The sequence below is a fragment of the Oncorhynchus clarkii genome, chromosome 22 (genome assembly GCF_045791955.1).
Source record: "Oncorhynchus clarkii lewisi isolate Uvic-CL-2024 chromosome 22, UVic_Ocla_1.0, whole genome shotgun sequence".
Classification (NCBI taxonomy): domain Eukaryota; kingdom Metazoa; phylum Chordata; class Actinopteri; order Salmoniformes; family Salmonidae; genus Oncorhynchus; species Oncorhynchus clarkii.
The window spans coordinates 20552633-20577503 of NC_092168.1; the positions used below are offsets into that span (position 1 = coordinate 20552633).

The 24871-nt window shown below is 42.5% G+C and overlaps 2 protein-coding genes across 7 annotated transcripts in view; one reads left to right on the forward strand and one right to left on the reverse strand.

Annotated features, from left to right (window-relative positions):
• Positions 1 to 24871, forward strand: part of LOC139380555 (calcium/calmodulin-dependent serine protein kinase a) — a 202611-nt gene that overhangs the window by 145699 nt on the left and 32041 nt on the right. For 4 of the 6 annotated variants that reach the window (XM_071123306.1, XM_071123310.1, XM_071123305.1 and 1 more), the window contains exons 6-12: positions 10130 to 10232; positions 16968 to 17143; positions 17286 to 17408; positions 18249 to 18332; positions 18451 to 18550; positions 19525 to 19646; positions 23528 to 23605. In XM_071123306.1, coding sequence (XP_070979407.1) covers positions 10130 to 10232; positions 16968 to 17143; positions 17286 to 17408; positions 18249 to 18332; positions 18451 to 18550; positions 19525 to 19646; positions 23528 to 23605 — 786 coding nt within the window. Of the gene's footprint in view, positions 1 to 10129; positions 10233 to 16967; positions 17147 to 17285; positions 17409 to 18248; positions 18333 to 18450; positions 18551 to 19524; positions 19647 to 23527; positions 23606 to 24871 lie in introns of all 6 variants that reach the window. The other 2 variants (XM_071123307.1, XM_071123308.1) reach the window with 1 other exon arrangement.
• Positions 3269 to 7142, reverse strand: LOC139380226 (probable G-protein coupled receptor 34). The gene is made up of 3 exons (XM_071122760.1): positions 6695 to 7142; positions 5359 to 5980; positions 3269 to 5223 (listed from the first exon to the last, which is right to left on the reverse strand). The coding sequence occupies exons 1-3, from the start codon at positions 6789 to 6791 to the stop codon at positions 4656 to 4658; spliced, it is 1287 nt and encodes a 428-aa protein (XP_070978861.1). The 5' UTR covers positions 6792 to 7142; the 3' UTR covers positions 3269 to 4655.

Genomic DNA, 24871 nt, shown 5'->3' on the forward strand with positions numbered 1-24871 from the left:
TCCCAAAGTAAACTGCCTATTTCTCAGGACCAGATGCTATAATATGAATATAATTGACAGCTTAGGATAGAAAACACTCTAAAGTTTCCAAAACTGTAAAAATATTGTCTGTGAGTATAACAGAACTGATATTGCAGGCGAAATCCTGAGAAAAATCCAATCAGGAAATGACTCTTATTTTGAAACGCCCTGTCTTTCTATGCATCCCTATTGCCCATTGAAAGGGATATCAACCAGATTCCTTTTTCTGTGGCTTCCCTAAGGTGTCTACAGCCTTTTGACGTAGTTTCAGGCCTTTATTTTGAAGAATGAGCGTAAACGTCCACATTGCGTAAGTGGTCAGTTGTTGGCTCTCAGTGTGATTTTTGTGCTAAACAGAGAGATAGCCATTTTTCCTCCTGGTCCTAGTGAAAAGCCAACTGTCCCGGTTGATATATTATCGAATAGATATTTGAAAAACACCTTGAGGATTGATTATAAAAAAACGTTTGCCATGTTTCTGTCGATATTATGGATATCATTTGGAATTTTTGTCTGCGTTGTCGTGACCGCTATTTCCAGTGGATTCCTAGGCATAACGCATCAAACTAACGGAGGTGTTTGGATATAAAAAATATCTTTATGGAACAAAAGGAACATTTGCTGTCTAACTGGGAGTCTCGTGAGTGAAAACATCCGAAGATCATCAAAGGTAAACGATTAATTTGATTGCTTTTCTGATTCTCGTGACCAAGTTACCTGCCGCTAGGTGTACATAATGTTTTACTAGTATATCGATAAACTTACACAAACGCTTGTATTGTTTTCGCTGTAAGCATAATTTCAAAATCTGAGACAACAGGGTGATTAACAAAAGGCTAAGCTGTGTTTCGCTATATTTCACTTGTGATTTCATGAATATGAATATTTTCTAGTAAGATTATTTGACCGTTGCGCTATGCTATTTAGCGTAGTTGATGACAATTATCCCGGATCCGGGATGGGTGGTTCCAAGAGGTTTTAAACACTTTACAATGACGATCTGTGAAGTTATTTGGATTTTTACAAATTATCTTTGAAAGACAGGGTCCTGAAAATTATACACTTCAACAGTGTTTACCACTCCTGCTCCTGGGACATCAATGATTACACATTGTAACTATGCAATAGACTATAAACATGATTGATTTGTAATTCATATTTACAGAGAAAAATATGCATATCTGACTCCCTTCATCTGCATTAATCTGAGGACACAGGATAGTATTTCAATGAGATACTTAATTCCAACCAGTGGAGAATGTGAAACGCTTTGTTGAAAGAAGTTAATTATCCAGGTGTTATAAATACATAATACATGCATTATAATTATCATAATTGTAATATTATATTCTAAACACAAGTTCAATCTGTACTTCAATGCACATATGATGTGCATTATAAAACGAGGAAGAAAGACGAGGTGGGGAGAGAGGTGTAGAAGACAGAAAGGGAAAGAGGTAAGAACAGCGGCAGACAACATATGATTAATGAATTACAGTGCTACCCTAATATTCTCTCAGTTCATCACAATTGTAGTGTCTCCTAACCAGCCTTGGGCCCCCAGTTGGCCCTGTAAGGTTATCTTAAGAGTGGTTGAGGTGGCGATAACGGGACTGGTTTCCTCTCTCACATCAAAACATAACTGCAGACGAGTGACAGATGGATAGAGAGAGTACATGATTCAGCCTTGTTTTTTTATTCTAACACGGTCCGTCATCATAATCATCAGGAGGTGAAATGCAAAACTGACCTTGGATCATTAACTCTGGGACTACTACATCTCTGTCTGTATTTCAATGTAAAGCATCTTTAATAATACTTCCTGTTGACCCGACCAAGTGACCTCTCACCTATGATCATGCTGTGCCCTCTGTGTCAGCCAGTTCAGATGCGGGAGGGGTTCACCAAAACAGCTGATATAACCTAGAGGATTTAGGGAGAAGGGGGAGAGGGATGAAGTGAAGAGAGACTGTTATTGTGTGTGTCTGGTCTCACCTGGTGTCCACACTAAGTGGCTACAGAGTACTTTATGCTGAAAAACAGACACATGAGGACAAACAATAGAAGATACTGTATGTGACGCAGACACCTATCGGAGTGTACCTGAAACATTTAAATATAGAGGGCTATGTGTCTCACCACTTGGTTATTGCAAAGCTAACCCTCAGGGAAATAATGACTTGGCAGCAACAGATATTTTAGGGCTAGCATTTGATGACAACCAAGCTAGCTGCCCAGGCTTACATAATTAGAAAGAAGAGATTCTCATGGTTAAAATGGCGTCCGACTTGAAAAAAAAATCTAAATATACACATTACGGGATATTTGGCGGAATAGACAGACATGCCTATATTTCCCCCTTAGGAAACAATGGGAAGACCGCAGATCAAATGTTCCAATCAAATGTTTTTGTGTTTACATTTTAACTATAAAACAACGTGAGCAGGTCTCATTGCCAACAATAGCGAAGCAGGCATTGTGACGTTGAACAATAAACTAGGAATAGAACGTTCGGAAGGCGAGTTGGTGCCACAGTGCTCAATATAACTAATAGGAGCTGGCAGGGTGAAAAATGCTCTAAAATAAGGCCTGTTTTTTGCAATTACTTCAAAACGACAGCAAGCAGCTGGGAAATATGGTCATATTATGAAACTGGTCTCCACGGCGGATGCAATTAACTAGTTTTTATCAGCAAAGAAAATAAAAAATGTAATGTGTCCAGCCTACTATCTACACGGATTTCAGAGCACTCTCGTCTGAGTGTACCAGAGCGCAGAATAATTCATTTACAAGCGCCTGTTGAATATGACCGGTGTCAGTAAATGTCGGGAAAAAGGGTAATTAAATTGTTTTCAGCAGCACATTTACAGTCACCAACGCTCTGGTTAACACAAAAACTGCCTTACCAGCTCTGCTAGGCCGAGTGAAATGGTCAGAGTGTTCTCATTTGTGTCTGGAAGTAGCTAGCCAAGCTTGGGTGCTTGACTGCCGTTGTAAGGCCAGAACGCTCAAATCAACCCTACTCCTCGGCTCGAACGTCCAGTGTGCGCTCCGAGAGCGAAACGGTCTTAATTTACAAACTGACAATGCTCTGAATTTATGAGCCTCACGTTGTCCAGCGCCATATTTTTTGTTCCATCCTAACGGAAACCCAGAGGATTTTTCATTTTTCATGGAATAGAAACACCATAATATTAATCAAATTAATTAAGCAAGTACCAGTAAGAAGTTTGGACACACCTACTCATTCCAGGATTTGTCTTTATTTTGACTATTTTCAACATTGTAGAATAATAGTGAAGACATCACAACTATGAAATAACACCGGTCTCCTGCGTGCCCTGCATTCTGTAGTACATACATGGCCTGCTCTCCCTTATGTAAGGAATTAGACACTTTCCCATGTTTACTACAGTATGTATTGTAGACTGTACAGAAGCCTAAAAAACAAAGAAACACATTTTGTTAATAAAATAATGATATAATGAGGAACCACTATAGCTCTCTCTCTCTCTCTCTCTCTCTCTCTCTCTCTCTCTCTCTCTTTCTCTCTCTCTTCCTCTCTCTCTCTCCTCTCTCTCTCTCTCGCATCCTATGTTACTGTGGGCAAAGAACACAATCTGTCTTACTGTGGTCAAAGACTTTAAATCTTCTTATCATCGTTGGTAATACCATCGCTACACACTCCACCTTAATGAATAATAAAGTGGAGGGCGCCTTATAGTGGCCTCATACAGAGGTTGTTGTACTCTTCCCTGTCCATGCTAGACCTGCCTGACCTGCCTGAACTTGGGATATTGCTATTCAGCACTTTGAGTGTCTACTTGTTGTAGTCTGTCATTCGCATTGTCTGATGTAACAAGTCTTTATAAATCCATTCATATGAGTATATGACAAATCAATGCTTTGGTTTTTACTGAGGGCCAACCAAGGCCCAATGTTGCAATATGTACAGTATACCAGTAGTATAACAACAATGCCATTTTCATTACATTGTTCAATTTATTCATTTTTTCATGTTAATTATTCAACATAGTTTCTAATGTCTCAAAATGTATCTGTTACAGGCAATATATGAAACATTGAAACAGGCAAAAAGCTGTTACAAAACCACTCAACAACCATCCAGTCGCCTCTTCACAATGAATAGTAATATTTGATGTTTTGTCATCATAGTCCCACATATTTTATTTTAGCATAGCGTGTCTTCATGGCTTTTATAAGTGAGATTGGGTATTGTCTTTGTTGTTTTCCACCAGCATGTCATGACCAAGTGATTCAATTTCTTCATTTATAAAAGTCCCATTATGCTCTCAGTAATGTCACTGTGGTGTCTGTATGGTCCTCTCAATGTCTGTGCAGTCCTTTAACATGACATATACCCTGCAAAAACTGTCATCTGACTGGACGCTAATGCTTCCTTTATGATAAAGACTCTAATAGTTAATGCCCCAATTCCATAGAGTCGTGTTGATGCTCTCCCGGACTGTCCCTCTTCAAGTTGTTCTTGGCACAAAATGGCTTATGCTGGCTGGTCCTGATACCTGAAGGAGGATGGACTTTGCTGCTATTTTGTGGCCCAACAAAGTCCAAAACTGACCTCGGATCAGTGTCTAGTGACAACTTCATCTTATTTATATCTGAAGGAGGGAGGGCTGGACAGTTATTTTTCTCCTTAGATTACTGATGAAACTAACGGTTGGCTGCTCCTCAAGGCTCCTCCCACAATCCACACTGGAGCCACTCCCACTGCCACCCGAGGCACTCAGTCGGAACATCTTATTGACCAATCGGAGTGTCTCTTTCCTCACGGACTCCGACAACAGGAAGTACATCATGGGGTCTAGGCAGCTGTTGAGGGCAGAGAGTAGCAACACCACTTCGTTGGCTTGGTCTACCACACCCCTCCAGAAGCAGGAAGTTTCGCTGATCTGGGAGACGACGTAGAACACCCGGACCATGTGATAGGGGACGAAGCAGATGGTAAACAGAAAGAGGACGAAGAAGGACTTCCTGGCAGTACGGTTGTAGCGGGTCGCGTTGGGGAGGTCCGGTTTATCTCTCGACGCCCTCAGCAGCTTGAGTGCAATTTTCCCATAAGACACCACAAGGCAGACAAACACAAACCAGAACACAGCAACCAGGAAGAGGTTAAAATAGGCCTTCCCCTGCGCATGCTTTCTCTGTTTATACTGGAAACACCTGGGGGATTGGGAGAAAATAAAATTACTATTAGTGTAATTGTTCAAAATGTTGGACCCTACTCAAATAAAGCATATCAACAAAGTTCTCCTCAAAAAATTTGTAAATTCATTTTTCTTGAAAAATAAAACCCACTTGTTCAACTCCTCATTGCCCTCGGAGAGGAGGATCATGGGTATGACGGAGGCGAAGGCCAGGATCCAGATGGTCCCACAGACGGTGGAGCTCCATCTGGTGGCCTGGAGGCGATACTGCCCCACGACGCTACGCTGGATCTTCAGATAGCGATCCACACTGATCAACCCTAATAAGGTGATACTGATATACATGTTCATATAAAAGAGGTTTCCCACGACCTTACAGAGGGTTGGGCCCATGTCCCAGTGGTTCCCTTTACTGTGGTAGAGGACTCTGAATGGGAGACAGATGACCAGTAGCAGGTCGGCTAACGCTACGTTGATGAGGAATACTCGGACAGAGTTCTTCTTGGAGTGGACGTATAGAAAGACCCAGAGAGCCAGTATGTTGCCGGCCAGGCCCAAGACGAATAGGACAGAGTAGAGGACTGCTAGAGGGATCTGAAGGGAGCTGTCGTCAAGTTGACAGTGTTCCCTGGGGTCGGGGGTTGTGGCGGTCAAGAGGTTCTTGAAGGTAGTCTCCGTGGCAATGAGTGAGTGGGAGGACTTGGGAAAGGGAAAGAATGTGACGTTGGCAGGGAAGTTGGTTGTCATAGCATCGGTTTCCCTGTTCCTTAGTCCTGCATAGGGGAGAAAGTCAGGGAAAATAACATTTTATCCAGAAACGTTGTCTACTTCCTCGTATCATAAACTATCATAATAAAGTCAGACACATTCCATATAGTGCACAAGCTCGTTTTTAAAAAATCTACTTCCTTAAATCAACCAAAAGTGTTTCTTGGTTCTTACAGAATGTTCTCTTGGGAAAGTTATTCGCTCTAATTAGTTCTGGTCTGTTTTGATGGCAGGAGGCCAAGCTGGATGATTTAGGTCCAGATCAGCACCTAATCCACTAATAATTAATTATACTGTACATTACTCAGGTCCTGTACAAATCTCTGGCCAGCTGATTGACCACCTGACAAACAACTACAGACTACACTACCTGGCCTACCTTATAGAGGAACATGCAGGGGATAACAGATTTTACTTTACTTTTCAAATTAACAGTGATACTTTTCCCCTTTGCAAAATACTTCAGAGACCTGCCAGTTAAACCTTGATTGGAAATGTTGCGGGTGGTATTTTGTAATTCCCTCACTCAGGGCTCTATCCAGTATATGGAAATAATTTTGTCTTTGCACTGTGAGAATATGATTTAGAATTTACATAATCAATGCGTTCGGTTTGAAACAAAAATGGCAACACAAGAATTCACAACACAATCACATAAAATGATTTTGCCTTACCCTTAATCTGGAAACAGCTTTTCATTGAATACACACTGTACTCACCCAGTGAATTGTGACCATTGTAGATGTTGTTTCTCTTCACTCTTTGTGAATGTGCTTGTGCGGCACATTCATGTGTGGCACATTCTCTCCCTCTCATTCATTCTCTTTCAGATTTGTAGTTCTGTTTTTAGCATAAATTGTATTTTCTTAATCCAGTCTGTTTTGCTCCAGCTTTTCTCCCCGTTTCATAGAAAGTTGGAGCTGCCCTGAATAGATGCCTGTAGATGAAGGTTCCAGGTCTAGGTTCTCAGTATCTGTCTTTCTACGACTTCAACTATTCTCTGGAGAACTGTGACTAACAGGTCGTAAAAGCCTCAGGATCCCCAGAATCTCTCTCCCCTCTTCCTCTCTCACTTTCTCTCTATTTCCTCTCCTTCTCTGCATTCCCTTCAGCTGCGATCTACTCTCGAAAGCTGTGAAATGCCAAAGTACAGAGTCTTAACTGAGAAAACTTCAAGCAAAAAGGGGGGGGGGTTGACTACAGCTTTAAACCACAGAGACCGAGAGACAGGGCAGAGCGCGCGCACACTTTTGCTCACACACACACACACACACAGGGCAGGGCCCAGCCTACTGCTAGAGCAACCGCTAGGACCACAGAGCATAGACCGCCTATGTATACAGGGAACCCTGCATGAACACAATTTATAAAATGTATACACTGATTATATAGCATACCTGAAGTATACATGTTACTTATATAGGACAGTGGTTGACCCACGTACAGGCTTTCTCATTTTTATTAGGTTGTCAAAAAAAAACATTCTGTAGCCACTATGGTTCAAGCTTCAACCCGATTTTAATTTACCACTCAGAATAACTATCTTCGGCCTAACCCTTGGCCCAACCCAGCATTTTGGGAAAAACTGAAAACTAGTAATAGATGGAGACAAAAGTAACTTCAGAATGTGTTCAGAATGAGACAGGAACTTGTCTTTTAAAGAGAAAAATACAAGAGTCTGTGGTGGTGGTGGCGTCATGTACAACTCTTGTTAACAGATTTACACATGTATGTGTCAGCGATTCATTGGAGCAAGTCTTCAAACTCTCTTTGATGTGTAGGTTTCTGTAATGATGTTTTCATGGCTGTAGCCCTACTCAGACCATAGTAAATTAGACACACACACACACACACTATATATACAAAAGTATGTGGACACCCCTAATTTGAGAAGTAGAGGAACATCTATTCTTCCCCCCATGATGCTGACAGGTGTATAAAATTGAGCACACAGCCATGCAGTCTCCATAGACAAACATTGGCAGTAGAATGGCCTTACCGAAGAGCTCAGTGACTTTCAACAATTGCACAGTTATAGGATGCCACCTTTCCAACAAGTCAGTTTGTCAAATTTCTGCCCTGCTAGAGCTGTCCCGGTCAACCGTAAATTCTGTTATTGTGAAGTGGAAACGTCTAGGAGCAACAACGGCTCAGCCGCGAAGTGGTAGGCCACACAAACTCACAGAAAGGGACCACTGAGCGCTGAAGAACGTAGCGCGTAAAAATCGTCATCCCTTGGTTGCAACACTGACTGAGTTCCAAACTGCATCTGGAAGCAAGAATAACTGTGTCATTAAATGGGTTTCCATGGCTGAGCAGCCTCACACAAGCCTAAGATCACCATGCGCAATGCCAAGCGCCGGCTGGAGTGGTGTAAAGCTCGCCGCCATTGGAAACGCGCTCTCTGGAGTGATGAATCACGCTTCACCATTTGGCAGATCCTGACTGACGAATTCGGGTTTGGTGGATGCCAGGAGAACGCTACCTGCCCCAATGCATTGTGCAAACTGTAAAGTTTGGTGGAGGTGGAATAATGGTTGGGGCCTGGCCTGGACCTTAGTTCCAGTGAAGGGAAATCTTAACGCCGCAGCATGCAATGACATTCTAGACGATTCTGTGCTTCCAACTTTGTGGCAACAGTTTGTAGAAGGCCCTTTCCTGTTTCTGCATGATAATGCCCCTGTGCACAAAGCAAGGCTGACATTTTCGAGATCGGTGTGGAAGAACTTGACTGGCCTGCCCAGAGCCCTGAGCTCAACCCCATCGAACACCTTTGGGATGAATTGGAACACCGACTGCGAGCCAGGCCTAATCGCCCAACATCAGTGCCCGACCTCACTAATGCTTGTGGCTGAATGGAAGCAGGTCCCCACACGAACAGCAGTTGTCCACATACTTCTGGTCATGTAGTGTACATACTCAAAGGATTTAGTTAGGTAGACAAACACCCACACACACACACACACCACAGAACAGCACAGGAGTCAGTAGTCTGTCAGACACAGGGTGGAGGGATAATGGATTTACCAGGGTGTTTTGCAGTGTTTATGATTATGTTGTTGTTTTAATATGCTCATATTAAAAGAGCCTATTTTATTGGAAGTAAAATGTTAACCCTACAGATACACTTGCAGATTGCGCTTACAGCTTGACAAGAGCTGATGGAATTCTTAGCAAGTCCTATACCGAAATCCTATACCTAGATCCTATACCTAGATCCTATACCTAGATCCTAAACCTAGATCCTATACCTAGATCCTATACCTAGATCCTATACCTAGATCCTATACCTAGATCAAATACCTAGATCCTATACCTAGACAGTTTCTCATTTGCTCAAACTTTTTTCTTTGCTTCCCGATGTACAATATTATGTCTGACTTTCCACTGTAGTGGGGTACTTCTGGGTTTCAGGGTGGGTGTGAGGGTGTGTCTTGTATTTAGATTATATTTTATTGGTGGGTGTCTCCTTTAATGGTTTAAAATAGAACATCCTTCTGAGGTCGCTATGTGTGTCTTTAAGCGTCATTGTGAAGTCAAAGGCAATTTTCTGGATTGTGTGCACAATTGCTTATTTTATTTGACCACGGCCTCTTTTTCAAGAGAACCCTTCATGAACACAATTTATAAAAATGTACAACATCCGAACATACAGCACGATACAAACATACCATACTACAAGCCGTTTCAGAACAAACACATTCTTCAACAATGAGGTCCTTCATTAACAACTTGAACTGCCCTTTGAGGCGCCAGAGCATCTGTAGATCATTCCATTTACGGAGCGATTTCCCTAATTCTGTAGTGGTCAACGGGACCTCTAGAGTTATAGCCATCCCTGTGATCAGGTCTGGTGGCTCATATGTCTGTAATTTAAAGTGAAGTAAAAAATGGCGGAAGTTTGCACAATTGGGCTTTATGAACCAAAAAGAGAGCCGTGCATGATCTGCGAGACTTAAGCGAGGGCCAGCCTACTTTCTGATACAGAATGCAATGATGTGTACTGAACCTATTGGCAATAATAAAGCGTAGATCACTATGATAAGCCATTGGATGCAGTTTAAATATTATACTGGCTATTTCATCAAAAATGTAATATATTGTTCTCTCTCTCTCCCTTCCCCACTCTTTCTTTCTTTCCATTTGTCCTCCAGCCCCACTGTGTCCTCCTGGCGTCTAAAGAGAACAGCGCTCCAGTGAAGCTGGGAGGGTTCGGCGTGGCCATCCAACTGGGAGAGTCAGGACTGGTGGCTGGAGGTACACAACACATTGCATGCTGGGAATGTCCCTGTGCATCACTCAGATGTTTGCAGATCTGAATTGGGACTGGCTGTCAGGCTCCGTCCAATATCCACACTAAAATACCACATGGAATGAAGCAGAATGTATTGGCCATGCATTCTACATGGTTATCCTACTATGGATATTGGAAAAGAGGCTATATCGAGTTTATGTTCCAATATCTACACTAGTATACCATTTAGAATGCATGGCCAGTACATTCTGCTTCATTCCATGTGGTATGCTAGTATGGCTATTGGAGCGTAGCCGCTCTCTTCTCACTTTGCTCTCTCACACACAGGATACAACTTTTATCAACGTACTGTAGTCGGTACTTGTAACTAGTACCTGCAATCAGCTTGTTTCTGCTATTTGTACATTCATATAGTTAATTAATAATACAATCAAATAATTGGGAAAGATTGGCACCATTTAATTGGACATACTTAGATTTCTGGGGTCAACTATCCCCTTAAAGCGCAACTGAAGGCAATTAACAACTGATTTGATAGGCTGTTTTCTATGTGGCAATGTTATTAGTCAGAAACATTTATTCTAGTGTCAAAATTTACTACAGTGTAAATAGGTTAATTTTGTCATGACTTGACGATTTGATTTTGATTTCGACAATGCTCTCTTACCCACTAACACAGGATACACAGCTGCAGTTGTTGCACTCTATCCAATCCTACCGCAGAACACACAGACAGTGAGACAAACCTGCCCATCAGTGCAGAGGATCAGACTTTGTTTACGTAAGACAGCAGGTCTCACATTTTTTAGTTGAGAAATACTGCACCAAACACCTTAGCTAGATGTAAAATTGCATGACTAAAACCTCCTTGGCGAAAACGTTAAAATGAATTACAAGATTTCTTAAATTAGATTAATTCAGAATATTTTGAGGAAGTAATACTGGCTTTGTTCCTATGGTGTCTCATGGGGGACAAATATCAGTAACTTCCACATTGAACCACACCAAGACTTAAATCAAGTTGTTCTTAATGAGCAACAGAGAAACACATGCGTAATCAGTGTGTTCAGTCGCTCCAAGGGTAACGCCCCATGTAGGGTACCAGATGTATGAATGAATTGTTAGGTTAACATTTCATTTGAATGAGTGTTTTCACAGCAGACAAGATAAACCAACAAACTATGCTCCCCGGTGCCTGAATCAGGGAGGAAAATATATTAATCTTCATCCCTGATGCATTGTAATGCATTACTCATGATTTTGACACATCAGCCATCAGCTTTCGTCACACATTGGTTTGACCCAATAATCAAATTTCCTCTTACTAACAAATCAAATTGTATTTGTCACATGAGCCAAATACAACAGGTTCCCTAGACCTTACAGTGAAATGCTTACTTACAAGCCCTTAACCAACAATGCTGACACATGTGTTTTAACAGGACGTTGAAACTACACACCTGTGTACGTGGCCTGACCTTAAAATAGGATTTAGACCTGACTGTGTCTGGTCAATCATGTTAGCACACACAAAAAAATAGCCAAAGACTCCAGCCACCCAAGACTGTTCACCATGTTCCATGCATCAAGGCTCAGTCCAACAGACTCCTAAACAACTTCTATCCCCTGGCCATAAGGCTGTTAAATGGCTAATAACTACTGCTCTCCCTCTCCCACAGACTATCCACTGACTCTATGCCCATCCACAGGCTCTACCCACTCACTGCCACTCTTACTCACACGCACACGCACACGCACACACACCTACTCACATACGCACACCCTCACTCACAGACTCATTACTAATTACCACATGCTTACACCCAGTAAGCAGGACAGGAAAATGGTACAATTCACACACAAAATGGTACAATTCACGCACTTGTCAAGAGAACATCCCTGGTCATCCCTACTGCCTCTGATCTGGCAGACTCACTAAACACAAATGCTTCGATTGTAGATTAAGTTTCACTGTTGAAGTGTGCCTCTGACTATCCATACATTTAAAAAACAAGAAAACCATTCCATCTGGGTTGCTTAAAAGGATCGGACCCTTTGTTTAAATTGTCACCTAAAATAACATGCCCAAATCTAACTGCCTGTAGCTCAGGACCTAATGCAAGGATCTGCATATTCTTGAAACCATTTGAAAGGAAACACTTTGAAGTTGGTGTAAATGTGAAATGAATGTAGGAGAATAAAACACATTAGATCTGGTAAAATATAATACAAAGACAAAAACATGCTTTTTTTAATCATCTTTGAAATGCAAGAGAAGCTGGGTAGATAGCCAATGAGCTGAGCTAAACGGCAATACGCCATGTTTATGTGTTGCAAGACCAACCCATGTAGTAAGCTTCAGCGTAAAGTGAGTCATTCGCTATTGAAGTGTTTGGTGATGGAACCCTAAACTGTTCATTTTTACTCTTGAGGTGCTGTCCTGTTGCACCCTCTACAACCACTGTGATTTCCACCCGGCACAGCCAGAAGAGGACTGGCCACCCCTCATAGCCTGGTTCCTCTCTAGGTTTCTTCCTAGGTTTTTGCCTTTCTAGGGAGTTTTTCCTAGCCACCGTGCTTCTACACCTGCATTGCTTGCTGTTTGGGGTTTTAGGCTGGGGCTATATAAATTGATTTGATTTGATAGAGGACTGAGGGTCTTCCAAATATTGAAAGTGTGTAAATAGTTACCCATGTTATTTTGTAAATGTATATATATATTTTTTCATATATTTTTTAATCAAGAATTATTATATTTTTTCATTCTTTTTCCATTTTTTTCCCTCAATTCTTTGGGGGGGGGGGGGGGTTAGAATACCATTTGGCTATTTTGTATATAGTTATTTGTTTCAAAATGTATACCTTCACCAATTTGGCCACTTGGGTACATTTGGGCTACTTGTGTGAGACACCTGGGTGACTTCATGATAAATGTCATGTAACACACTCATTTTGGAAGGTATCATTCTGAAACTTTGCACAAGTGCTGTTGCCCTCTTATATTTTTCACTGAAATTGTCCCCATCTGAATGTTTGTTTTATCTTGTTCATTTTAAAGATGATACAAAAATAAATTAAAAAAACGTATGGTTTCTTTCATTGTTTTATCTAAACCAGATCTATTGTGTGTTATTCTCCTATATTCAATTCACATTTTCACAAACTTCAGAGTGTTGTCTTTCAAATGGTACCAAGAATATGCATATCCTTGGTTCTGTGCCTGAGCTACAGGCTGTTAGATTTGGGTATGTCTTCAGGTGGAAATTGCACAAAGTAAGGGGGGAGCTGCAAGAGGTTTTAAGAGACGGTAGCAGCAACATTATGCACACAATAAGTTAAAAAATAACTTATACCAAATACTTTTTTTTTTACAAAATTGCACAATTGGTTGGGAGAATGTAGAACGTCAGCCATGTTCTTCGGCACCATCTTCCAGTGTGCATGTGACATATAACTTCAAACTTGAAAACGCACACTCAGAAGCGTAGTAAAGAGTTGTAGTAGAATATGAATATCAATGATGTTCCAATTTCTTTGGTAGTTTGTGGCTTCTGAAGCCAGAAGAAAGACCACTTCTTCTTTCATATTCAGTAGAATTGACATTCTGTTCAGAAAAAACAAGAAGTGATATTCTGTGTGTGAGCATGTGTGTGCGCATTCATGTGTCCATTACTTACTTGATTTAAAGGGGAGGGGAACTGCACCTGCTGATTTGGCCTAGTTTTTGTTTGCTTTCTCCTCAAGAAATGGGGGTGGCCAGCAAGAAATCCTTGCCAACACCAAGGCACACCCATCTGTCAGAACCTTGCCCGCAGCTGTTTCCCCCCACTCAATCACAGCAAACAAACCTCCTGCCGGTTGAGTTCAATAACTACTGACAGATGTATGGTGAGATGCCAGAATAAGTTTTGAATAGGTCAGTAGCCTACAGAGTAATATGAGAAGAATGCAATTGCTGAATTTAGATTTTCTAAACTAAGTGTTTTGATAACTTCCTGACCAGGTTAGGTGATCTTTTTGTGATGTTCCGGGGACATCCTAGCAAATAATTGTTGTTTGCAGGGCTGTTGCTGGCACAATGTCTGTGGTTAAGTCAGATGGAGGCTTGTTTGGAATTTCCTCAAAGTGTTTTCTCTAGCACTCCATTTCTTGGGATTGTTTGGTAAGAGGGTTTCCCGTTTATCTCTAATGGGGTGGCTTCGGTTCCTGTTCTTCCCAGCCAGCTGTCCGGTGATCTTGTACAGCTCCTTGGAATTTTGTTGCTTTGGCTGCTGCCTCCACCTCGCTAGCAAGCTTTTCCTTGTGTGCTTTCTTTTCCCTCTTTCTGACCAACTTATTTCTATGTCTGTATTCCTGCTGCAGACTTCCTCTCTTGGTGTCATCCATTTCCCAGTTGAGTTTGGTCTCCCTCCTTGCCTCTATTTCTTTCCAGGTGTCATCTGACACTTGCCTTTTCCCACTAAGACTGACTTTGCATAGATCCATTGTTGAGGGAAAATGTACTTGATACGATTGGGATGTTTTGTTGTCTCACTTAGCTAGCTTAAGATAAATACACTAATTGTAAGTCGCTCTGGCTAAAAGCGTCTGCTAAATGACTAAAATGTACCTGTGATTATCTTTTCTCCTAACTTCCCTGTGGCCTTGTACTTCACCAGTTCTTGTGATGGTATTCTTGCATCTTGACCACTTGTCATCTATGTTTTCTCCCAATACTCAAAATATTTGAGATACGCCAGGAACGGGGAATACTGTTTCTGGCTATTTTGTACTTTTCTCGTCTCAAATCGCCCCTGCGTCCAACTGCCAACCTTCCTCTTCACTGCCAACTTCATCCTGAATTATCCTATCGGGGTGATAGTCAGTCGATGTCGGCCCCTCTTTTGACTGACATCCAGGAGCAGTCTCCTCCATTTCCTGGTTATTGTTATGTGATCAATCAGTTTTTTTGTGGGCCAGGCATACCCATGTGGCTTTGTGGGTGGGTTTTTGTGGGAAGAGACTTCCTCAAATTGTTCGTTAAATAAGCATGCCCCTTTCAATAAATTGTAGAGCTAAGAACAGATTTTGCCCTTGGTTCACTCCAGACTTGACTGTTCTCGACCAGCACAAAAACACCCTGTGGCGTACTGCACTAGCATCGAATAGTCCCCACGATATGCAACTTTTCAGGGAAGTCAGAACCAATACACACAGTCAGTTAGGAAAGCAAAGGCTAGCTTTTTCAAACAGAAATTTGCATTCTGTAGCTCTAACTCCAAAAAGTTCTGGGACACTGTCAAGTCCATGGAGAATAAGAGCACCTCCCCCCAGCTGCCCACTGCACTAAAGCTAGGAAACACTGTCACCGCCGATAAATCCATGATAATTGAGAATTTCAACGAGCATTTCTCTATGGCTGGCCATGCCTTCCTCCTGGCTACCCCAACAGCTCCCCCGCAGCTACTTGCCCAAGCCTCCCCAGCTTCTCCTTCACCCAAATCCAGATAGCAGATGTTCTGAAAGATCTGCAAAACCTGGACCTGTACAAATCAGCTGGGCTAGACAATCTGGACCCTCTCTTTCTAAAATTATCCGCCGCCATTGTTGCAACCCCTATTACTAGTCTGTTCAACCTCTCTGTTCAACCTTGTCCAAGATTCCTAAAGATTGGAAAGTTGCTGCGGTCATCCCCCTCTTCAAAGGGGGTGACACTCTAGACCCAAACTGTTACAGACCTATATCCATCCTGCCCTACCTTTCTAAAGGCTTCGAAAGCCAAGTTAACAAACAGATCAGTGATCATTTTGAATCCCACCGTACCTTCTCCGCTGTGCAATCCGGTTTCCGAGCTGGTCACCGGTGCACCTCAGCCACGCTCAAGGTACTAAACTATATCATAACCGCCATCGATAAAAGACAATACATAACCGCCATCGATAAAAGACAATACATAACCGCCATCGATAAAAGACAATACTGTGCTGTCAGACTTCAACAATGCTCAGGTTGTATCTTCTCATCTCTCTAGCTAGTTGTGACAGCTTTCCTGTCTGGTAAAATGTTCTGACATTCCAGCATCCAATTCTCATTCTTGACTGTTCTTTCAGTTGAGTTTGGGCACCCTTTTAGAGTAGTCTGTTCGGCTAAGGTGAGGTTGTGTTTCCATAGTTTTGCTTTCTGAAATAGTTTTTGAACAACTGAATGGGTGACTAGAAATTTTCAAACTACCAGATCTTTGGTATCTTTCAAGAATTTTATGCAATCTATCACAAGACGGGTACTTCAGATTTTCACAGGTGTCTGTAATTATCTCTGACCCTCTGTGGCCTTTTCACATGTAAAATATAATAAGTGATTAAATAAGATTATACAAAAAATTACCAGTTACAATAGATTGCCATAGATTTTCTGTTAATTACCAAAATAACCAAAGATTCCGGTAACTGTGGTAAATTACCAGTAGCTCCGCAACCCTTCCCAGGCAGCTGTGCCCACTTTTATCTGCAGTGGTCGTAGATAATTTTCCTTTGTAAGGCTCCATGACCAATAGTCACGGTGCTTCGTCTGACCCCTCACCCTAGACCTGTCCGGTTTGGTAGACCTGTTGGGAGTTACCTCCCACCTGCATAGCTCTGAGGGGTCGTTGAGGTACATAAGCCCCCTCACCACGACAAGGTGACATTCCCAGAGGAGGGCCACTCGTCCACACGTGTGTATGACGGAATGTGTGTCTACCCTTTGTCTCTTCCCTACAGGTCGTGTAGGAACACCCCACTTCATGGCCCCAGAGGTGGTGAAGAGGGAGCCTTATGGTAAGCCAGTAGATGTGTGGGGCTGTGGCGTCATCCTCTTCATCCTGCTCTCTGGCTGCCTGCCCTTCTACGGCACAAAGGAACGCCTGTTTGAAGCCATCTGCAGAGGCAAATACAAGGTAGTAGTTGATTTACAAAACGCCACCACACAATGATGTGTACAATAATAACTCCAGGCTGTGCCTATGGTATTAGTAGCCTTACCCCACCTGAAAATGTGTGTGTGCTGTTCTCTCTCTCCGTGTACGTGTGTCTCTCCAGTTAAACCCCAGGCAATGGGGCCATATCTCAGAGAGCGCTAAAGACCTGGTGAGACGGATGCTCATGCTGGACCCTGCAGAGAGAATCACTGTCTACGAGGCACTCAACCACCCCTGGCTCAAGGTACACACACACACACACACACTGTCTGCCTCAAACTCCACTGCATCACAGCATACTGTAAATGATGGTGCATTATGTGAACATTTTGGGGGGGGGGGTATTTCAAATGGTACTGTAATTCCACCCCACAGAATACAGTACCGTATTTTTACAGTGGCAGACATGTTTTGACCACGAGTGGATGCATCATATTGTTGTGTGGCTCGAGGCTGTAAGAGGCTGTATCTGTTGCACCCATTCGGGAAAGGGCTGTACAAAGTTAACTGGTATGTTGTATAATGGGAGCATTGATGTTTTTACAGTACATTATAAGGTATTGCTCTGGTACTGTAATATGGAATACAGTCACTTGCCAGTGAGCTGCCTGTAAGTTACTGTCAAATTCACTACAACCCCTTTTACAGTGTACACACACACACACACACACACACACACACACACACACACACACACACACAACCTTGTACAGCTAACCTTGTGGGGACACACAATTCAGTCCCATTCAAAACCCTAACCTGTACTCTTACCCTAACCTTACCCCTAACCCTAGATCCTAACCCTAAAACTAACCCTAGCTCCTAACCCTCAAAGTAATTCTAATTCTAACACTAATTCTAACCTTAACCCTAAACCCACTAGAAATAGCATGTTGACCTCGTGGGGACTAACAAAATGTCCGCAGTTGGTCAAATTATTGTTAGTTTACTATTCTTGTGGCGAATTCTGGTCCCCAAAATAATAGTTAAACATGTCCACACACACACACACACACACACACACACATTGTCTTCTTGGGATACCGAAAGGCTAGTAAAGTGAGATTGTGATTGTATTGATCAGGAGAGAGACCGTTATGCCTATAAGATCCACCTGCTAGAGACGGTGGAACAGCTGAGGAAGTTCAACGCCAGGAGAAAGCTCAAGGTAAGCTCCCCAAATTCTACTCTCCTTTTCTAGTTGGAATGACAATAGGAGTGTTCATGTTTTAAAACATTTGGTGCTGACAGGGAAGATGGTTTGTCTAACTGTCTGTCTGTCTCAGGGAGCTGTACTGGCAGCAGTCTCCAGCCACAAGTTTAACTCATTCTACGGAGATCCACCAGAGGAGATGCCTGACTTCTCTGAAGACCCCACATCCTCAGGTAGGAGTAACATACACACACACACACACACGTTTGCACGTGCGCACACACAATTATTTACAACTTTGGGTTCCTGTTCCCCGGGCACCGATGATGTCGATTAAGGCAGTCCCCTGCACCTCTCTGATTCAGAGGGGTTGGGTTAAATGCGGAAGACACATTTCAGTTGAATACATTCAGTTGTACAACTGACGAGGTATCCCAATTTCTCTTATGTCTTTTTCAATGTATTGTTTTCACCAAGAAAATACCTTCTCTAGTGCTCTAACTCTTACACCGGCTTCTGAAACGTCATCCTGGAGAGCGACTGTACTGGGCTTTTGCAGGCTTTTGTTCCAGCCCAACACTTGATTAAACTTTATCTGTAAAACATGGACTCTACTGAAGACATACACACACACAGTTTAGAATTTCTCTAACCTCTGACACAGTACTGCTGTTCTTTTTGTTGGACTAACAAGTCAATTCAGCACCTCTGAAATCTTTGGATGGGCTGCACTGTTTTCAGAGAATGCTTCAGCCACAATTATAGTTATTCTTTACCGCTGTTGTGTCCATGTAGTCCCTATATGAGAATGATAACTTAGTCAGTTTGTCGCAACGTGAACTCTATAATTTGTGTTAATGCTGCCTTCCTGATAGGACTACTTGCAGCAGAAAGTAGGTATCCCTCCTCTAGGTATATACTGCTCTGTGTGTGTGTGTGTGTGTGTGTGTGTGTGTTCTGTATCTGTCTGTGTTGTCCCTAGTTCTCCAGCAATCAACTCTCACACACCTAGATCCTGCCTGCGTGTGCTTTGTGTCCATTTGTTGTTTTGTCTTGCATTATTTGTCGTTTTTTTCCCATTTCCTGTTCAATGTATTCTCTTTTATTGTACTGTTGCCTACATAACTGTCTTACTGATTATGGATGGTCTTTTTTGACGTGCGTGTTTGCGTGCGTTGTGTGTGTGTGTGTGTGTGTGTGTGTACAGGGGCTGTGTCTCAGGTGCTGGACAGTCTTGAGGAGATCCATGCGTTGACCGACTGCAGTGAGAAAGATATGGACTTCCTACACAGTGTCTTCCAAGACGAGCATCTACACACACTACTAGATGTGAGTAGACACACACACACACAGAATGAGACCAACACATAGGCAGACATACTGCTAGTCGGGCCACTAAAATGTAAGTCAGACAGATGTGGTGTTTCTGTCATTAGATGACGATCGGCACCAGATGTCATTAAGTCATCTTTAACCTCCTCTCTCTGACTGACTGACTCATGTCTATGGCGGAGGGGAGTTTAGCTGGAGGTCAGACACTCAGAAACTTGAACAGCTGACTCCCACGGCTCTGTCTGCCTCTGACAGTTAGGCTACTGCTCCATTCCAATACTCTTCACTCCATTTTTGTCTGTAGGTCCTAGCTGACTACATTGACGGCTCATTTCCTTTAGCTAGCTAGCCCGTTTGTAGACATTTCCTTTAGCTAGCTAGCCCGTTTGTAGACATTTCCTTTAGCTAGCTAGCCCGTTTGTAGACATTTCCTTTAGCTAGCTAGCCCGTTTGTAGACATTTCCTTTAGCTAGCTAGCCCGTTTGTAGACATTTCCTTTAGCTAGCTAGCCCGTTTGTAGACACCTTCCCTTGTTGACATGAAAATAAGTGAATATATGTGGGAGAAAGATTGTGAAAACTCCATATAGTTTATCAGAGGGTTATGTGGAGTTATAACCATGTTGTCATGTTGTTCAGATTAGTCTCACTCACTCTCTCTGTCCCTGTCCCTCTCTCTTGCCAGTGTTTTCTGTGTTTTGTCTGTCACCCAGAACTCAGAGCAGCCAGCCAAACACCAAACCTCTCTGCTCCAGAGGGCACCAGCAGCTCACTGCCAAAACACACACACACACACACCCTGCAGAGGAAACTATGCTGCACTCATGATTTCATGCCACATTAGGAGAGAAGGTGTGTGTGTGTGTGTGTGTGTGTGTGTGTGTGTGTGTGTGTGTGTGTGTGTGTGTGTGTGTGTGTGTGTGTTACTGAAGGCTATCTTAATGGGGGAAACTGGGTTTTACTAAAGGGCTTACTTTGAGGCCTGTTGACTCTAAAAACTCTTATCTTAATCCTGAAGGGGTCTTGGTAACACTTGAATCACACCCTTCATCACAAAGTATAACAGCTTATGCAACTTCTGGCAACTGACTTGACAGTCATAACACAAACTGTTATCTAGGTTGGTTGTGTGTGTGCGCGCGCGCATTCATCCGTTTTATGAACTTATAAGGCCTACAATATCTTAAGTTGAGGATGTGAGGTTTGGAGGGGGTTGGGAAAGGGAGTTAACAAATAGAGTGTTAGAAAAGGGTTAGTGGAAAAGGAAGGAAGGGGGAGGATGAGGCAGTTGCTTACGAACCCTGCCCCATTTGCCAGGGGCTGAATGGGTCAAGAAGAGAAAGAGAGGAAGACTTGTCTCCAACTCTCTCTCCCTGGGAAGGCCTTTCACTAGAAACCTGTTGCTGCAGATGCCCATTAGAGAGAGCAAGAGATCACACTGCTGCACTGAAAATTGAAAGAAAGAGGAGACCCAGGCTCCATCACTGAAGAGAGAGAGAGACCCCCACAATCCAGCTCTGAAAAGCGACAGAAACAAGGAGAGCGAGAGAGACCCAGACTTCTGCACTGAAAAGAGAGTGAACAATGGGTGCTATTGTCAGGCCTTAGCCCCTTTCACTGCTGTGTGACTCCAGACTCCTGCAGTAGGGTATCTGTGAGTACATCTGTAGGGCTGATGTTACCATCCTCTCCACTCGCACACAGAGAGGCTCAGGGAAACTACAGATCCACGGGAAACGGAATGGATGTACTGTAACAGTAGCCTAGTCTGGATGCTAAGCTAGCTTAGTGCTTGTTGTGCGTATTCTCTTCTGGGTTAGGGTGTTTGGGACCTGGTTGGTGAGTCGGTCTTGTTGTTTCAGTGTGTGTGTGTGAGTGTGTGTCAGTGGTCCTTACTTGGGATGGAGTATGGCTTTATTTCACTCCTTTTAGGGAGAACATTGTTGACTGTAACTTCAGACAACAGTTTGACAGTTAGGCAAATGAGTGATATGTTAAATGACAATATTTTATTATACACTTGTTTCTGAAAATGTCAAGTTTTAATAAGCAATCTGTAAGATCTTTTATAATGGTAGCACGTAGCATTAGTAGTTTGACGTAAGTGCCAAGTGTAAAGTTCATCCAGTATGTCCTACAGTCTATACTTGAGGCAGTTTTATAAGACAGTCTGTATCGTCACATCTAAACATTGCAAGCAGATATGAAAATAGCATTTCCTGTTAGCTACCGAGACTTCATACACCTACTCAAAATGAAGCAGGCACTGTGTGTGCCTTGGTGGGTGTCATTGTGTGGGTGGGTGTGGTTTCCATGACCCTGCAGGTGGATAATATCAGGAGTTGTAAAACCACAATGCACTCCTTTTATAATTTTATAATTTAATCGTTATTATTTGAATGTATTTATTACCTCAGATTTTTCACCCCAGCACCCCTACTTCCCGCAGCTATGCCCCATGTCATGACAAAAATACTCCGGAATGCATCATTTTCTTCTCAATTTTAGATTCTAGCTTTTGTTTTGGTTATTGTTAGTTCTCAAAGATCTTATTTAAAAAATATACATGATCCTTTCTACATACTTTATATCTGGGTTTTACTTGTTTAAGTTTACACTGAAAACGTTTTTCCATCACTGTACTGTTTGAACATGGGCGGCCCAAAAAAAACACTTATGCGGACCGCCCAAGACTTTTCTATGCAGAAAAAACCCTGGACCCTGGTTCTCATGTCAGCCTTCCACAGTAGGAGCGGACAGAGAAAGACAGAGCCTCTGAACTTTCCCAGGAACAGCAGGTGTCTAGTGCTCAGCCTCCCCATGCACTCCCCACACATACATCACACAGGCGTCTGTCCAAACATGGTTGACTCCCACTGCAGACCCAGGCACCACAGACATCTCAAACATTCAGAGTATTCTCCTCCTTTTCCCATCACATACTCAGGAATGACACACACAGCAGACTTAGCATGATAATACTGTCTGAATATCACTGTGTTAGTGTTCATACAAATAACACACACATTTAGTCATAAGTTCACGGAAGGATAGCCACATAATGTACATTTCTAGAAAAACGGGACCGTTCCCAGCTGTAGTTTCGACTTCTAAATGAGAAATACACATGAACTAAATGTTAGCTGTTTTCGTACCATGTTTCTGATTGTTGCCTAAACCAGTGGCTGAGAATTGCTACTTGTGATAGTACTATTGGTCTGCCTTGTCTCTGGCCAGGAGCTATGGGGAAATGCCTCTTTTGAAAGAGAGGGGTTGTGTGTGTGTGTGTGTGCGTGCACCTGTACGTGATGTCTTATGTCAGCTGCTCTCCTTTGATGTCCAGAAAAATTTGTACATTATCCAACACACATTCTTATGAAGATCATGAGTTACATTTTTCTATCCTAAGTTATTTTATCGCTGACTTTTCAAGCAAGCTCTCTTTTTCTCCTCTCAATAGTGTGAACAATGAACCAGACTTTTATTTGTGTCTGACACACAACTCCTCTGCTTGTCTTGGTTGGTTAGTGGAGACTACTCAACTGTGTGTACATTGTGTTCACACACTGATTCATACGCACGCACACAACCTCAACAGTTGATCTTGTATAGTCAGCTGGTTCATTGCATACAGAACCAAAGTGTTGCTCCTCTTTCAGTCTGCATCATAAACTATATAATAAATGTTCCCTACATTGTAAATCTTCTGTAATGCTTAAATGAAAGCAAGCAATTGTCCACATTGACGAGAGCCTGGCACTAAAGACAACCGGTCATTCTGAGTACAGAGAGAAGGAACAAAATGTATCATTCAGCCATTGAAATGATTCACCATGAGCCATTCATTGTTGTTCAGTGTTGTGTGTCGTGTTGTTTCAGCTTTACGACAAGATCAACACCAAGTCCTCCCCCCAGATCAGAAACCCCTCTAGCGATGCTGTGCAGAGAGCCAAAGAGGTGAGCACACACACACACACACACTGATATAATGTTGTGTGCTTGTCACCATGCTTGTGAAGACCTATATGATTGATCACATGATCAACTCTATCTATCACATGCTGCTTCCTATGCCTCTGCCCTGATCAGTCTTCTTTACCAACACGGCTCTAGTTATTAACACATCTCTCATCACCATCATTCTACTATTCATTATGTTCACATCGCAAATAACACCCTATTTTCCATATAGTGCACTCCTTGGACCACAGCCCTATGTGGCTCTGATCAGAAGTAGTCAAAAGTAGTGCCCTATATGGGGAATAGAGTGTCATTTGAGACATCCTATCTAACTCTTCAATGCTGTTATCTACTTCCTAAGCATTCTTTGGGTATCTGCTGTTTGTTTAACATTGGGTCAATCTGGCCTGGGGTCAGATTTTGAAAGAAACAGATTAAGAAGGTATTGACCAGAAGGGTCTCTCTGATCTTGAATCAGATTCTAGGGGTCAGGTGTGTTTATAAACTGGGTCTATAGTAGGTCAGCCAACATGGCTTATTTGTTAAGAAGATTGAAGGAACAACAGCTAGTCAATATCGGAGGTAGTCATTTGATCAAGACAGTTTGAAACTACTAAACTGTCAAAGAGTGAGGCCCTGTGTTTCATTCCAAAAGGTTTCTACCCTGAAAGAAAAGTGGACAAGGGCAGTCAGAGTGGGGGATAACAGTTTTGGAATGGAATTCATTCTATTAGATAGAATACTGTGCATTCGGAGAGTATTCAGACCCCTTTACTTTTTCCACATTTTGTTACGTTACAGTTTTATTCTAAAATTGATTCAATAGTTTTTTTCCCTCATCAATCTACTTTCTTTTTTTTGCAAATGTATTACAAATTCAAAACTGATATCACATTTACGTAAGTATTCAAACCCTTTATACAATACTTTGTTGAAGCACCTTTGGCAGTGATTAAAGCCTTGTCTTCTTGGGTATGAGGCTATAAGCTTGGTTCACCTGTATTTGGGGAGTTTCTCCCATTCTTCTCTGCAGATCCTCTCAAGCTCTGTCAGGTTGGATGGGGAGCGTCGCTGCACAGCAATTTTCAGGTCTCTCCACAGATGTTCAATCAGGTTGAAGTCCGGGCTCTGGCTGGGCCACTCAAGGACATTCATAGACTTGTCCCGAAGCCACTCCTGCGTTGTCTTGGCTGTGTGCTTAGGGTCGTTGTCCTGTTGGAAGGTGAACCTTCACCCCAGTCTGAGGTCCTGAGAGATCTGGAT

Excerpts from the sequence above, each read along its gene's own strand:
- LOC139380226 (XM_071122760.1), bottom strand. The coding sequence starts at position 6,791 with ATGAGAGGGAGAGAATGTGCCACACATGAATGTGCCGCACAAGCACAT. Across the intron at positions 5,981-6,694 it reads CAATGGTCACAATTCACTGG|GACTAAGGAACAGGGAAACC; the intron begins GTGAGTACAGTG and ends TCCCCTATGCAG. Across the intron at positions 5,224-5,358 it reads GGCAATGAGGAGTTGAACAA|GTGTTTCCAGTATAAACAGA; the intron begins GTGGGTTTTATT and ends CCAATCCCCCAG.